The 15523-nt window shown below is 50.9% G+C and overlaps 1 protein-coding gene across 2 annotated transcripts in view; it reads left to right on the top strand.

Moving 5' to 3' along the window:
* Dnajb12 (DnaJ heat shock protein family (Hsp40) member B12) overlaps positions 1-15346 on the top strand; it is a 23080-nt gene extending 7734 nt beyond the window's left edge. The window contains exons 2-9 of one of the 2 annotated variants that reach the window (XM_004623986.3): positions 4119-4308; positions 5602-5747; positions 7193-7378; positions 7489-7568; positions 9607-9716; positions 12045-12217; positions 12650-12747; positions 13887-15346. In XM_004623986.3, coding sequence (XP_004624043.1) covers positions 4119-4308; positions 5602-5747; positions 7193-7378; positions 7489-7568; positions 9607-9716; positions 12045-12217; positions 12650-12747; positions 13887-13916 — 1013 coding nt within the window. In that variant the 3' untranslated portion in view covers positions 13917-15346. Of the gene's footprint in view, positions 1-4118; positions 4309-5601; positions 5748-7192; positions 7379-7488; positions 7569-9606; positions 9717-12044; positions 12218-12649; positions 12802-13886 lie in introns of both variants that reach the window. The other variant, XM_004623987.2, reaches the window with a different exon arrangement.
* Positions 15347-15523: the final 177 nt, after the last annotated feature.

The raw sequence follows: 15523 nt of genomic DNA, 5'->3' as shown, positions 1-15523 counted from the left end.
AAATAAATAATTTTTTTTATTTATTTTGGTACTGGGAATCAAACTTAGGACCTTGTGCTCGCCAGGCAGGAGCTGTACTACTGAGCTGTACCCCTGGCCCGGGTGAACCTTTTAGAGCTTTCAGCGATATAGCCCCTGCTGCAGTGCGCATGCCCTAGGTCACCACCACCAGTCTAGGCCAGGACCTTACAGCTTCCTCTTTGGGATATGTCTGCATGCCACATGGCACATGCATTGTCTTAGTTCAGCCTCATCCACCATCGTGAGGACACAGGTTCAGACAGCTCTTATAGACCAGACAGGGCTTCAGGCTGCAGGTAAGCCTTCCCCACGGCACAACCGGAACTGGAGGCTGAGTGCAGGGCCTTCACTGTGAGCAACATCCCCATCCCTTTTTTACTTTTGATTGTGAGGCCAGGTCTTGTTGAGTTGCCCAAACTAGGTTTAAACTTGAGATTCTCCTGTTTCAGGCTTCTTAGTGCTGGGACTGTAGGCATGTGCCCATGCTTTCCTAAATCTGGACCTTTCTGAATGTCACATATCTTCTGTATTCAGAATGCCTTTGTTGGCCTGGGCACTCTCAGGCTCTATAGTGTGGGATAGCAGCAGAGTTAAGAGCAAGGATGCTGGAGCTAACGTGTGGGGTTCAAATGTGCCTCAGTCCCTTACCCCGCTGTATGGGATAGTGGTAGGGGATAGGACTAGGCTTTTGTAAGGACTGAATGAGCTGGGCATGGCACAGTGCCTGCCCGTGCCTGACACCTGATCACCCTCCCCCCCATGGCAGCAATTACCGTAATACCTGGGGTATCACTCAGGCTGGGTGTGGACCAAGGAGGGTGTCTGGCACCTGCTAAGCACAGCAGCCTGGAAGGAAGCTAGCCCTCATGGGTTAACAGGAGCCCATGAGGGCACTGTGGCCCAGCATGAGTAGGGTTTTCTGGACTGGTTTTGTGCCTGGAATGACTGGGCACACAGGACTTATGCTACAGATATGAGCCTCTCATCACTGAGTCAGCAGCAACCAATGACTGGGATTTGAAAAACCATGATGCTAAGGGTGACAGGGGATGCCCCATGTAGAACCCAAACGTTGAAGAAGGACAGTTGGCATGGCCAGCATTTGGAAAATGTACCAGCCAGTAGCAGGCAGGGAGCTCAGCAGGGACTCTTCCTGAGTCTCACACCATCCCTGGCTCTGGGGGCAGACTTGTTTCCCTCATTCCTCCTCGCTACTAAGTGCTGCTAAGTGAAGGCTTCTGGGAATCGGCTTCCCAGCCAGAACCGGCAGTCACCAGGCCTGCTAAGCACAGCCCACTGCAGGGACCCTTCCATCCCATGCCTCAGCAGGGCTGTCTGTGGGACACATTGCTTTGAGACTTGAAAGGAATATGGGTAATGGTTTGCTTGCTTCTTTGTTTTTGCTGAGTTTAAAAATGATCTACTGTGGGGCTTGGGGAGATGGCTCAGTAGAATAAGCACTTGCCTGGCAAGCACAAGGGCTGGAGTTCAATCCCTGGTTGCGCCAAAAAAATAAATAAAATAAGATCTATTATGTATGTGTACCAACTCCCACCTACGGTGAATGTAATCATTATGTACTACAAACATGTATACTATACTAAGAAAGACAGACAGACAGACACAGAAAGAGAGAAAGAAAAGTAAAAACCAAAAAATAAATAGCTTGCCAGGCATGGTGGTGCACCCATGTAATCCCAGTACTCAGGAGGCCAAGGCAGGATCATCAAACATTCAGGGCCAGCCTGGGCTACAAAGTGAGTTCAGGGCCAACCTAAACTGTGTGGGGAAACCCTGCCTCAGAAAAGACCAAAAATAAGATAAAATTTTAAAATAAATAGATAAAAATGAACAAGGGCTGGGACTGTAGCTCAGTTGCAGATTACTTAAAAGAATGTATGCAAGGGAGACTCTTGATTTAATCTCAAGCACTGCAAAAATCAAAATAAAAATGAAACTTAGTCCAGGTGTGGTGGTGCACCTCTGTAATCCCAGCACTAGGGAGGCACAAATTAGAAGGATCACTACGAGTCCAAGCTACATAGTGAGATCCTGAAAAAAATAAAATAAAAATGAAGCTGGCTATGGTGCACATACCCATGATCCCGGTAGTTAGGAGAATCATGAGATTGAGGTCAGCCTGGACTGCGTAGTAAGACCCTTCCTCAAAACCTGACAGTGGGGCTGGTGAGATGGCTCAGTGGTCTGAAGCACCTACTTACAACAAGCTAAGCAAAGCACAGGGACCGCGGTTCAATCCCCCAGCACCACATGCCAGCCAGCACCGCCCCCTGGTGGGCTGAGCTGGACACACACATAAATAAAATAAATTTAAAAAAAAAAAAAAAACCTGACAGTGGGACCGGGGAGATGGCTCAGTAGAATAAGCACTTGCCTGGCAAGCACAAGGGCCTGAGTTCAATCCCCGGTTCTGCCAAAAAAAAAGCCTAACAGCTGGGTGTGCTGGCATGCCTATAATCCTAGTATCTGAGAGGGTGCATCAGGAGGATCCCTGCAAGTTCAAGGCTCCACAGGATGTTGCAGGCCAGCCTGAGCTATACACTGGCACCCCAGCTCAAGAAAAGAGAAAAGAGAGACACATCCCATTAGCACAGCTGTGCACTTAGGAAATGTAGGCAAATTGTATATTTTTTTTATTACTGTATGGAGAAAGCTATCATATCCTAAATTAAAAGTGAATGATAGTATTAAATCTAAACTAGGAACGTTAAACAGTTTATAACTCTGATAAACTGTGTTAATAAACAATTATATTGAACAGCATAATATTTTTAAGCTAGGAAACATTAAAATTAACTAGATATCAACTTAATCAGTTTTGTACTAATATTATTAATTTAATATTAAAGCAGTATAAAAACAAAGTACAAGAAGTAAAGCCATGTTGTTATGTTGAGCTGTAGGGGACTTAGGTCAACAATTTCTGACACTGAAGCTGGGGAGATGGCTCAGTGGAATAAGTGCTTCCCTGGCAAGCGCAAGGGTCTGAGTTCAATCCCTGGTTCCACCAAAAACAATTTCTGACACTGCCAGTCAAGCGGAAGACCCAATTATTATGGACTACGGGACTCTTTTAGAATATTTTTGCTGAGTTAACACACCCATAATATTCAAATGATGGAACTAAACAAAAAAGAGGAAACATAAATGAATGTCCATTTTGTATCTGAGTATTCATAATGGTTCCGATAGATACATAGTTACATTCTCTTAATGAATAGAGTGATTTGTTCTAATGGTGTTTGTAAATAGGATATCATGTCTGCATCTTGTACAGCAGTTAACCACTAGGAAGACAGTATGCAATGTGTTAATTATTGAAACTGTCCTACCAATTTGATTTGAAACTGTCTCATTGCTATTTGTTTCTCAATAAAATTATGGAAAAAGATAATACTAAAGCATAGTAAAGACCAAGAAAAATAAAAAACAGAAAATAGTACAAAGGACTAAATATTGTAGATATTCCAGTGCAGAAAAGAAGTATATATATATATATATATATATATATATATGTTTGAATGAGTTCAATACAGAAAAAATGGATTCATAGAAACAGAGCAACATTAAAACCAAGCAATTATAGGGGCCAGGGAGATGGCTCAGTGGAATAAGTACTTCCTTGGCAAGTGCAAGGGCCTGAGTTCAATCCCTGGCTCTGCAAAAAAAAAAAAAGCAGTTACATTGAAAGAAGAAGAAAAGAATTAAATGAACTCTAAATCAAATAATGTGCTTTTGCAAAATTATCAAAATACTCTTTAGATTTACATGCACACAGAATATCTGAAAAATAAGGCAGTTATTTCTCACCCATCCATGAATTATGTGTGTTTATTGTTAATTCTATTAATAAAATTCACACTGTTACTGTGGGAAATAAAAAACCTATAGTCTCCTGTCCCCAGGACTCTGGCTCCCTCAAAAGCAAGTGACTCATGCCAGCTCACAGGCCCAGCCAGGGAAGACCTAGCGGTCTTGCTGGAAGGGAGCAGCATGTGCAGAGCCCAGGCGCCCCAGGGCCTAGACCTGCACCTTTGTCACAAAAGAGCCCTCAGCAGTTCCCTTGCTTTCTACAGCTCTGATCGCGTCCCTCAACCAGAAACCACAGTCTGCTGGTGAACAAGCCCATCCCACAGATGCCACCCACACAACCCACAGGAAAGCAGGAGGGAGCAACACCCCCTCAGCCAACGGGGAAGCTGGAGGAGGAGGAGGAGGAGAGAACACCAAAGGCTACACCGCAGAACAGGTGGCCGCAGTGAAAAGGTGGGGCCAGGCCGGAGCTGCTTTTCCAGGGGCAACCTGCAGCCTTCCCATTGCACTGAGCCCCTTCTGCCTGGAGGAAAGACATTGGCCTCCTTTCCCATAAGGCCCTGGGACAGTGTGGGAAGAAGGGCCCCACTGTCCATCCACAGCAGAGGCAGAAGTGCTGACGAGCTGCCATCTCTGCCTTTGGGCCGTGGGCCCCAGGCCTCTACACAGCTCTGTTTGTCAGGCAGAAATGAAGCCTGATCTCGCCTCCACATCTCCCCAGCCCAACAATGCCCTTTACAGCCCGGAGCCTTCTGGAGCAGAGTGCAGACAGGAGGCTGGAGGCAGGCCTTGTGCAGAGCAGCTCAATCCCAGGCCAGAGGAGGTCAGGCTAGGGCTTCCAGGACTGTAGTGTCCCCACCAGCTAATCTTGGAGACACTCTAGAGGTCGTACTCCATCTCCTGACAAGCTTAAGAACCAATAGTATCAGCTGTAGTTTGTCATAAACCAGGCCAGGCTTAGCCAGATAAACCCAACACTTGTAGATGATAAGAACTTCATAGAAGAGTTTGGAAAGCCCAGAGGAGGCCAAGACCTGGAGCATTCAGGGACCCAAAAGTAAGAAGGACAGGGCAGTTATATCCTGTGTTTCTCACAGCTCTGTGCTTGAGTGACACACACCATTTCTAGCTCTTCTGTTACCCACTCAAGACTCAGGTGGCCAGGGCCAGCCTAATAGCTCAGCGGATTAAAGTGCCTGCAAGCATGCGCAGGGGCCGGGATTTTGATCTCCAGGCCTTCCGTGCTGGTGCCACCCCTGGGGCACACTGAGACGGCAGTTGAGACTGGAAGAGACTGGGCGTGGTGGCACGCGCCTGTAATCCCAGCTCTTGGGAGGCTGTAAACCGGTGGATCACTTATGAGTCCAATCTAGTAGTGAGACCCTGAGCACCCTGTAGACCCTTCCCTAAAATACAATAAATAAATAATAAGACTCAGGTTGCCAAGAAAGGATACAGTTGGGTGAACACAGGACTCACCTGCCCATGGATGGTAGACACAGTCTTTCCGAGGTCACCTCCCAGGAGGGATCTGTGAGCAGAGGGCTATGGGTGCTGGTCTGACTAAATTAGCAGCTGCCCTTTTGAGCCCTAAACGTGTCCCTTGTGTTTGCTCTGGGCCCTGGCCAGCGCCCACCCCAGTTGGAGCTCAGCGTGGCTCCTTTGTCCCTGACCCAGCAAGCAGTCTGCAGTTCCTTGGTGCTGGCCCATGGAAGGCAGCCCTCTCATGCCCTTCTCACCCCCCAGGGTCAAGCAGTGTAAGGATTACTACGAGATCCTAGGGGTGAGCAGAGGAGCTTCGGATGAGGACTTGAAGAAGGCCTACCGCAAGCTGGCCCTCAAATTCCACCCGGACAAGAACCATGCGCCTGGTGCCACAGAAGCCTTCAAAGGTAAGAGGTCCTGGTGCCCGGTATCACAGAGCTTTTAGCTCTTGTCCTTGGAAGCTTGTCCTTGGTTGGACACAGCTTTCCCAGGAAATGGGGCCTGCAGGAAGTAGTCTCAGGCCCAGCTCCACAGTCTCAGGTTTTACTTCCCATGACGTAGTAGCCACCTGCAGCCACATAGAATCTGTCAGAGTTCACAGTGCCCCTCCTGCCCTCCCCCTTATTCCTGGTGCTCTGGGAGGGGCCTGAGGCATGAGACTTCTAGTGGCTCTTCAGTCCTAATAGCACCGGGCAGAGCAGCCCCAGTCAGGTACTCCCGGTCAGGCAGCAGCCTCTGTGCCAGAGGCCTGAGCCAGCTCCCCTCGCAGATGTTTGCACCTCCAGGCCACAGTGGGGACACAGCAGCCTCTGGCCTCCAGGCCTGTGGGAAAGGCTGTGCCACTTCCACCCCAAATCAAGCCACCCTTGTTCTTTTAGATTTGCCCTCACCCTCTCAGGCACACGTGTGCACTGAGACTGTGCCAGCCCTGTGTTGCAGCTTCTCATTCCCACCTCACCTCCTCTAGGGCAGCCTTGTGCCTGACACCACCATGCCTGGGCTCTGAGCTGTGTAGTCCTAGGACCAGGCAGCCCTCAGGGCTAGAGGGAGACAGAAAATGCACAGGGGGCAGGACCACCATGAGGAATGTTCCTCCTGAGCCCATTCAACAGGACCCAGAGGCTGGAGGTGGCAGTGGGGACTGTCAGGCTGTGGGGCAGATGTGGCTGTGATCAAGGGGGCGGCTTCACGAGCTGGAGCCTGGGGAGGACGCAGAGCTGGTGGCCTTGGGGACATGGACGCCCTGCCAGGAAGCTCTGGAGGGAAGGCCACAGGTCCAAATAGGGCCCTGGTCCCCAGGAAGAAGGGCTCTCACCCTGGCCACACTATCAGCCACAGAGTCTTGACCAGAAGCTGGGATTGGCCCTTTCTGTCAGTCCTCACCACCTTCCAGTGTACAACAAAGACTGCATGTATGTGTCAGTTTGGCCCATGTCCTACCATGACTTCAAGTTCTGTTGCCACCAGGCAGGGATGTCCCATCCCTATGGGCATCTCGAGACAGATGAGTGAGGAAAGGGCTTTGATGGTTTTCCATAATGTCAGCTAAAAATCTTGAAGCAAGGCACACCTGCAGCCTCAGAGATGGGTGAGCTTCGTAAGTCCCTGGTCTTCCCAGAGCTTCAGTGCTGCCCTAGACGAAATGGCATCAAGGTTGTTGTTAGGAGCAGTTGACACAATGCCATCAAGGACTGCACACAGTGTGGAGGGGGACTGCCAGAGCCTAGGCTTTGCCCTGTAGCATCCAGGCTTCTGCAGCGCCACCCCGAATGTGCCCCAAGGACCCCACAGCAGCACCTGAGCTGAAGCCAGCACTAGCCTCCCAGGCCTGACCTTTCTGTTCCCTTCCCAGCCATTGGCACAGCATATGCGGTACTTAGCAACCCGGAGAAAAGGAAACAGTATGACCAGTTTGGTGATGACAAGGGCCAGGCTGCCCGGCACGGCCATGGGCACGGGGACTTCCACCGTGGCTTTGAGGCCGACATCTCCCCCGAAGACCTCTTCAACATGTTCTTCGGCGGTGGCTTTCCTTCTAGTAAGTCCCCCACCCTCCTGCAGCCACATCTCCCCAGGGCGCTAAGAGACTGGGTGTCAGCCTCTCCCAGCAGACCCCCCCACCCTGACTCAGTCCCACTGACCCTCCAGGTAACGTCCATGTCTACAGCAACGGCCGCATGCGCTACACCTACCAGCAAAGGCAGGACCGCAGGGACAACCAGGGTGATGTGAGTGAAGAAGGGGCTGGCAAGTGCAGGGGAGGGTGCTGGGACCACCCCAGGGTGCAGCCCCCAGAAAGCAGTGACATCCCACACTGTCCCTCCTGCAACTCTACCAACAGCCATCCTGGCTCCTGCTTGCCATTCCTCTGAGTGACACCAGAGGGAGCCACACTCCAGCCACCTTGCCCTCAGTTGGGGAATTCGCTGGCCTCTGCTAGGAACTAACACAGAAAGTTCACCTACATTTTAGGGCCTAGCATTTGTGCCGTCCATTTGTTCGTAAGGCCAAAGTGACATTTTCCAAGCAAATGAGAATTAAAATTCCTGAGAATCCTACAGAATGCCAACAAAGGTGCTTCTTAGCACTTTTAAACAGTGCTTCTAACTATTCTTTTTTGGCTTGTGATACTGGGGAGCCAGCGGGAGCGGGGGTGGGGCACTTGCATGGAGCTGCTAAAGCTCAGCCTTTTTTTTTTTTAGACAGGGTCTGGCTAAATTGCCCAGGTGGGACTTAAACTTGCAATCCTCTTGCCTCAGCTTCCCTAAATACGGACATTCCAGGCCTGTGCTGCCATGCCCAGCTCAAACACATTTTTTAAGCCACAGATCAACAGCAGGCATTAAAACAGTGCAAAGGCTGGCAGCAGAGAGTATTCGTGCTCTGTTAGTTAGTATTTGTTCATTTCTTTAAAACCTTGGTGCTGGGGAGATGGCTCAGTGGAATAAGCACTTCCCTGGCAAGTACAAGGGCCTGAGTTCAATCCCTGGTTCCACCAAAATAAATAAATAAAACCTTTATTTTGGGCCAGGAAGATCGCTCAGTAGCGTAAGCTCTTGCCTGGCAAGTACAAGGTCCTGAGTTCAGTTCCTGGTACTACCCCCCCCAAAAAAAACACTTTATTTTGTACTTAACATACAGAAAGAAGAGTTTCTGCAATTACAAATCATCATACAATGTTTTATTATTGTTTGCCCCCCCCCCACAAACTGGGATTGAAATCAGGCCCTTGCTCTTGCCAGGCAAGTGCTTATTCTACTGAGCCATCTCCCTGACCTGTTTTTTTGTCTTTTTGAGACAGGGTCTCACTATGCAGTTCAGGATGGCCTTAAGCTCTTTTCGTAGCCCAGGCTAGCCTCTAACTTTCAAGAATCCTCCGGCCTTAGCCTCCTGAGTGTTGGAATTACAGACATGCACCAACGTGCCAGGCTGTTTATTTTTATTTATTTTATTTTATTTTAATTTTTTGGCGGTAGCAGGGATCGAACTTGCACTTGCCAAGCAGGTGCTTACTCCACTGAGCTATATCCCTGGCCCCCCAGGCTGTTTATTTTTTTTTAGAAAGGATCTCACTAAGTAGTTGAGGCTGACCTCAAACTTCCAGTGAGGGGCCGGGGAGATGGCTCTGTGGAATAAGCGCTTCCTTGGCAAGCACAAGGGCCTGAGTTCAATCCCCGGTTCCGCAAAAAAAAAAAAAAAAAAAAAAAAAAAACAACTTCCAGCGAATCCCTTGCCTCATCTTCCCAAGGGCTTAGAATTACAGGCACACACCTGCAATCTCAGCACTTGGAGTGTTGAGGCAAAAGGATCACTGGGAGCACCACACCCGGCCACACAGTGATTTTATTAATTTTTATTTCTATTTTGGATTTTGTTTTTCTAGTCCTGGGCATTGAATATAGGGCTATGCTAAGCAAACACTCCACCACGGAGCTGCACCCCTAGCCCTATTTCTAGGTTCTAATTGGTAGTATATTTGTACAGTTCGAAACTCAGAAATGGATGCATAGGAACAGCCTCCCTGCAGCCCCACCCTATTCTGGAAGCAGCCACTTGTGTGGATGTGGAGTTCACTCTCAAAAGTCAGTGCATACCCCACTTCCTCCAGAGACTGCTGTGTATTTCTCTGGGAAAGCTGGCAGGTGAAGCAGCGTCTGTACTTAGGGAATGTCCAGAGGTGAAGGGGGTGTGGGCTGGCCTCCCAGGCTCCATCATGCCCAGGCCAATGGCAGGTGTACACCTGGGTGACAGTAGCTCTCCCTCCAGGGCGGGCTCGGGGTATTTGTCCAGCTGATGCCCATCCTCATCCTGATCCTCGTGTCAGCTCTTAGCCAGCTCATGGTCTCCAGTCCACCCTACAGCCTGAGCCCGAGACCGTGAGTACCTGTTCAAGGCTGGGTCAGAGTGGTGGGCAGGCCGGGCTTGGCAGTCTCAACCTTGTCGGGGTTTTCTTTGCTACCCAGATCTACCAGGTTCATGAACACAAGGCAGGAAGCTGGATTAGAGTGAAGGAAACACAGTCTGAACCAGGTGTGATGATATACCCCTGTAACCAACCCAGTGGCTCACAAGGCTGGGGCAGGAGGATACAAGTTTGAGTCCAGCCTGGGCTACTTAGTGATTTAGTGAGACTGTATCTCAAAGTAAAAAATAATAAACGGGCTAGGTGTGTAGTTCATTGTGAAGAACCTGGATTCTTTCCCCAGTATCAGAAGATGGAGGGGAAGGAGCTAGAGGAGAGGAGAGGGGAAGGAAGGAAAAAGAAGGAGAAAAGGAAAAGAAATGAGAACAAGAAGCAGCAGTCTCTCAAGCTGAGCCTCGTAATCATTTTAGGATCGTGGCCCCCTAAGAAAAGGCAGTGTCCAGCAGACCTCCCTAGAGCAGAGCACAGTTTTACATGTGACCTGAGGTTCTGTAACTCCCTCCTCCTGTCTTACCTGCTGACCCTAAAATTATCCTCTGCTCATAATGTTCTGGTTAAAAGGCTGGGGTATGGCTCAGTGCTGCAGTGGTTGTGTGAGGCCCTGGGTTCCATCTACAGCTCTGCAAAAAAAAAAAAAAAAAGGGCCAGAAAGAGCTCAGTGGCCTAAAGCACCTACTTAGGCAAACTTAGGCAAGTGCAAGAACCATAGTTCAATCCCCAGCACTAATAGATTTTCAATGGTGTCACAGCAGAGAAACAGGCAGAAGGAAAAAGGGAAAGGCGCTTTATTATAAAGAGAAAGAGGCTTCATTATCTTGGAGGACACAGAATTTGGGCAGATAAGGAATTCTCTGGATTGGAACAAAGGGAGGCTGAGGCTTTTATGACCTGTTGCCAGGGGTGGGGTTTGAGGAGGATGTTTAGATACACCCAAGGAGCTGACTGGGGCCTTCCCTGAGGTGGCGGGAAAGGTGAGAGGAAACTGCACCCTGGGCTGAGTTGGAGAAGAAGGGGGGAGGTGGTCTCTGGGAAGATGAGCTGTTTTAAGGGCTTCAGTCATATTGGATGACCACCATAATAATTCATCAATTCATACTAGGGCCAGAACGTCTCAGGCACCACATGCCGTACCAGCCCCACCCCCAGGGTGGGCTGAGCTGGCCACAGAGTCCAGGCATAGTGGCACATGCCTGTAATCCTAGCACTGGGCAGGCTGAAAGCAGAAAGATCACTGTGAGTCCGAGCTGTGTAGTAGTGAAACCCCACAACAACTAAATACATAAAATTAAAAAAAATTTTTTTTTAAACTTTTTTTTTCAGTTGAAACTGAGACCTGAAGGCGCAGGGGTCCTGGAGTAAGAGTCTAGTGGGCTCTGAACCCCAGCTTCTCCAAGAACCTGTGACCCTAGGCACCATTCATGATGTTGGTTTCCTCAGCCATAAGATAGAAATGAATGATAAGGTCCACATGCTTGGGAAAATTAATGAGTAATGCACTGAAGTATGTAGCTCATTAGAAATGCTCCACGATATTTGGTGAATAAGTACTTGGTCTCAGCCGCCAGTAGTGAATTGGACAAGTTCGTGGACCCTTTGTCAGCTTCTTCCTTCCTTTCCAGTGCCCGGCACTCAGCCTCCCTTCCTGAAGCCCCTGCTCCCACCTGGCTGCTGCTGGGAACGGGGACTGGCAGGCTTCTCCCAAGCAGCAGGGGGCCATGGGACCCAGGGACGCTCAGCAGTGGCTCAGCCTTTCTGACCTGAGGCTGCCCCTTCTCCTGTGGGTAGAGAGATGAGGGGCAGCAGGGCTGGCAGGGGCAGTCCTTCCTGGATGGGGATGGTCGTTCCTGGAGCAGCGGCTCTGTGGCGGTGGAGGCTGTCTCAATCCTGTAGAGCCTGCAGCCAAAACAGGGAAGATTCAGCTCCTGGAATCTCTCAGAGTTTTGTTCCTTTCTTTAGTTCTGAGCATCCCAAGGCCTTATACACACTCTGCACAGGCTCTGTTCCCTAGCGTGGCCCAGCCCTGTCATTTTTGTCCCCGTGGCCCTTATCTGGGGAGGAGATACTCCTGGGGTGGAGGAGACAGAGCCACACTTCCTCCAGGACCCAACTTCCCAGACCAAGGCCTTGTCTAGGCAGCACTTCTCACAAGCGCCCATGTGGTAGCAAAATGGCTGGACCACGATTAGGAGGGAAGCAGCTGCTCCTGTACCCGTGTGGCACCTCCTGTCACTGGTCTTGGGCACCTGGACACACTGTATACCTGCATATGCTTTCTGGACAGCTCGGTGGGCCACATCCACAGGCGAGTCACTGACCACCTGAGTGTCATCTACTACGTGGCAGACACTTTCTCAGAGGAGTACACAGGTGCCAGCCTCAAGACTGTTGAGCGGAATGTAGAGGACGACTACATCGCCAACCTCCGAAACAACTGCTGGAAGGAAAAGCAGCAAAGTGAGTGTGTGTGTGTGTGTGTGTGTGTGTGTGTGTGTGTGTGTGTGTGTGGTTGGCAGAGCATCCAGGGACCAGACTTGGGGAACAGGGAAAGAAGTAAACCCTACTCACCATGCTCTGTGGGCTGTGTCAGCCCAGGCCACCTGGCACTTTCCTCCAGGCTCCCATAAGTCATAGCCGGGGTGAGTATTTAGATGGGCTGGGGCTCTCTGGCCACCCACTGTGTGTGCCCCAAGCTACAGGAAGTGGCCTGGATCGTCCCTCTCCCAGAGGGGTCCCATAGTCTCCGCTCCTCTAGGTTTCCCTGCCAGGGGCCAGCGTGCCCAAGCCCCTGGGCATCTTTCAGCCCACTTCTACCTGCCTCTTCCTCTCATGGCCCAGCAGGCTCTGGGGGGCACCGGGCATGCCTAACCCTGCCCTGTTGCTTTGCAGAGGAAGGCTTGCTATACCGGGCCCGCTACTTCGGTGACACAGACATGTATCACAGAGCACAGAAGATGGGCACTCCAAGCTGCAGCCGGCTGTCAGAGGTGCAGGCTTCCCTGCATGGATAGTCCTGGGCCATCCACACCATCCAGGCCCAAGTATGAGCCAGGGCTGCCACTGTCCTGCAATTCCTGGCAGCTTTGGCCGTGGGTACAAGGCGGGGCGGGGGGGGGGGGAGCCTGGTTAATGATGTCCCCAGCTCTCGCCCCTGTCCAGAGGCAGGATAGCTCTGGGGCCACAGGGAAACAGAGCAGCCATAGCCTCTGGTCCTATCTCTGTCACTACCCTGCCCTGCACTCTTCCCCTCCCCTCGGGCTATGGGCACCCAAGAGCCAGATAGGTGGGAGTCCACAGCTGTTGAGGGGTGGATGTGCTCCACTCCCACCATCAAGCCACGCAGTCCTTTCCTGTGTGCAGTTGGCATCTGTGTGTGGCACCAGGCACTGCTAGGCCCAAGACAGACTCCACTGCAGGACTCATTCGCTGGGCCAGGTAGAGAGCTCAGCAACATATGCATCTGCCTGCCAAGTGCAAGGTCCTGAGCCTGATCCCCCGTACAAAAAAAAAAAAAAAGAATTCACACATAGATTCCGCTCTACCAGAAAGAACTGGAGTGGTGGGCCAAGAGCGCTCCCACCTGCATCCTTTCCGGCAGGAGGACTTGGGACCAATACAGCGCAGCCGGCAGGGGGCAGGAGAGCCTGAGGCCGTTGCTCCTGAAGTGGGATGTGGGCATGCTCTAGAGCCGCTGCACCTGGCAGCCTGCAAGCCACAGGCATCCGGCCTCGCCTGCCCACCCAGCATCTGGCCTGTGGTCTGTGGAAAGGAACAGAAGGTCATGGGTTCAGGGCCAGATGCAGCCACTCAGCCCAGAAGGGGTGGGGAAAAAACGAAAGTGGCTGTGAGGGGTCACCCTGCCTCCCTGCTCCTGCGTGCAGTAGTGGGCTGTGTTCCCAGTACCCCAGAGTGGACGGCCTGTACGAGCCCAGAGCACTGTGGGCAGAGCTGAAGGGGCTGTTCTCTGCATCAGTGCCCTGCCCACTTCCCTCCCTCTCTGGGTTCCCTCTGCTCCAGTCCCACTGCGGAGCAGGTGCATGGACTGCTGTGCGGCTGCTTGTTTATGCGGCTGAGCTGAAGGCGAAGGGCTGAGACCTCCTGGCTAACTACCCACTTTCCTCCCCAGACTATGAAATCCCTGGAGAATTTCTGGTGACACTCACTGAGCCAAGGTGATGGACTGTATACTTAAGGAAAGACATACAAAGACAAAAAAATTAAAATGGAATTGGAGGCCGAACACCGCACAACTGCCCTCTCTCTCGCCCAATAAATGCAGAAAGGTCTTAGGACAGACAGAAAACCTGCTGCTTCCCTCTCTCCCAGGGCTGGCGGAGGCTCTGCATCGCGGGCTCCTAGGATACAGAAACCATGGCAACGAAAGTAGAATGTAAAACTTGCTGCGAAGGAACGCCTGGGGGAAGGGCTGGGAGAGGAGCCGCCCAGTCCCCCTTCTCCCCTCAGGACCCCCACCAGTCACCTGCAGAAGGAACTGGGCAGGGAGCTGACCGGGATAAATGAGGAAGAAGCCACAGAATGTAACTTCAAGATGAGTGAGATGTATATATATCTATTTATATGTAAATAGGCATATATAAAGATAGATATATATATATAGTATACTTTTTAAACTATGCAGTGATTGGGTTAAGTTGTTCAGCTGATTGCTTCTGTGTTAGGAAATGAGGCCTGTTTGGAGAAGACAGTTGGCAAAGCTAGACATTAGCCACAGCTGATGTCGTAAGAAAAGATGGGTCTCATGCTTTTAATGTCCCTCTCTCCCCAGCGCCAGACTGTCTCGGATGGTAGCAGTAATCATGATGGTATAAACCCATAGTAAACTTTGGAGGTTGCCAGGGTTATATTGAGCTGCAGAAGAAGCAGGGATGGAGCGGGAAACATGGCCCAGGGGGTAAGTCCCTGCTCAGTACTGAGCTACGGCACTGGGCTGAAGCCTCATGTCAGCTGCCACCCCATGGCCAGTTCTCAGCCCTGGTTCCAGGAGCCTTTGAGCCAGCAGGCTGCAGTGCTTAGCAGGGGCCAGGCCCTGCCTAACTTTCCCACCCAAGTCCCCGAGTGGGTTTTGCCTTAGCGGTGCCATAGGGCACAGCTCCATCAATGCCACCCTTTTCCTACGTCATGTACCAAGGACTCCAGAAGGCGCTTTCTCAGAATCAGCCCAGGACCCCAGGGCAGCAGCTAGGCCCATGAAGAAAAGCTCATGCCTGGGGCACCACCATCATCACCTGTCATGGATGTCACCAACAGGCCACGTATGTGGTGGCCAAAGGATGAATCTGAACCAAAAAAAAAAATTTTTTTTTTACCCTCCCTGTCAAATGAAGATTTTCTCAAAGCAGCTGTTGCTGCCAGGGGTGGGGAGTTTTATTTATTCCCATGTTTATACTGGGCCTTTTGGAATTGCCATTTTTCCAGAGTTCTTCTGTGGCAGTGGGTGTGGTGTGGAGCCTGCTGTCTCCAAAGCCTTACTTCCCAAGCTGCCAGCTGTGAGCTGGTAACTGGCCTCCCTCCCAGAGTTCCTCTTGGTTCTTTTTAAAAAAGACTTTCCCCCCGGAAAAAAAAAAAGGAATCTTTCTGGGAAAAGTTTGGTAAGGAAACATCAAATCTGGTTTTTGAAGGTCACACCCCACAATGAAGTGGCCATTCCGGCCAGAGATCAGAAGAACAACGCAGACCAGAGCACCACGCCCGCAGTGGCCCTGGTGCTCCGCCATGGCATCCGACTGTGGTCCTGGCCACCGG

This window comes from Octodon degus, unplaced genomic scaffold (genome assembly GCF_000260255.1).
Source record: "Octodon degus isolate 3935 unplaced genomic scaffold, OctDeg1.0 scaffold00005, whole genome shotgun sequence".
Taxonomy (NCBI): Eukaryota; Metazoa; Chordata; class Mammalia; order Rodentia; family Octodontidae; genus Octodon; species Octodon degus.
This window is presented reverse-complemented; position numbering and strand designations above follow the sequence as displayed.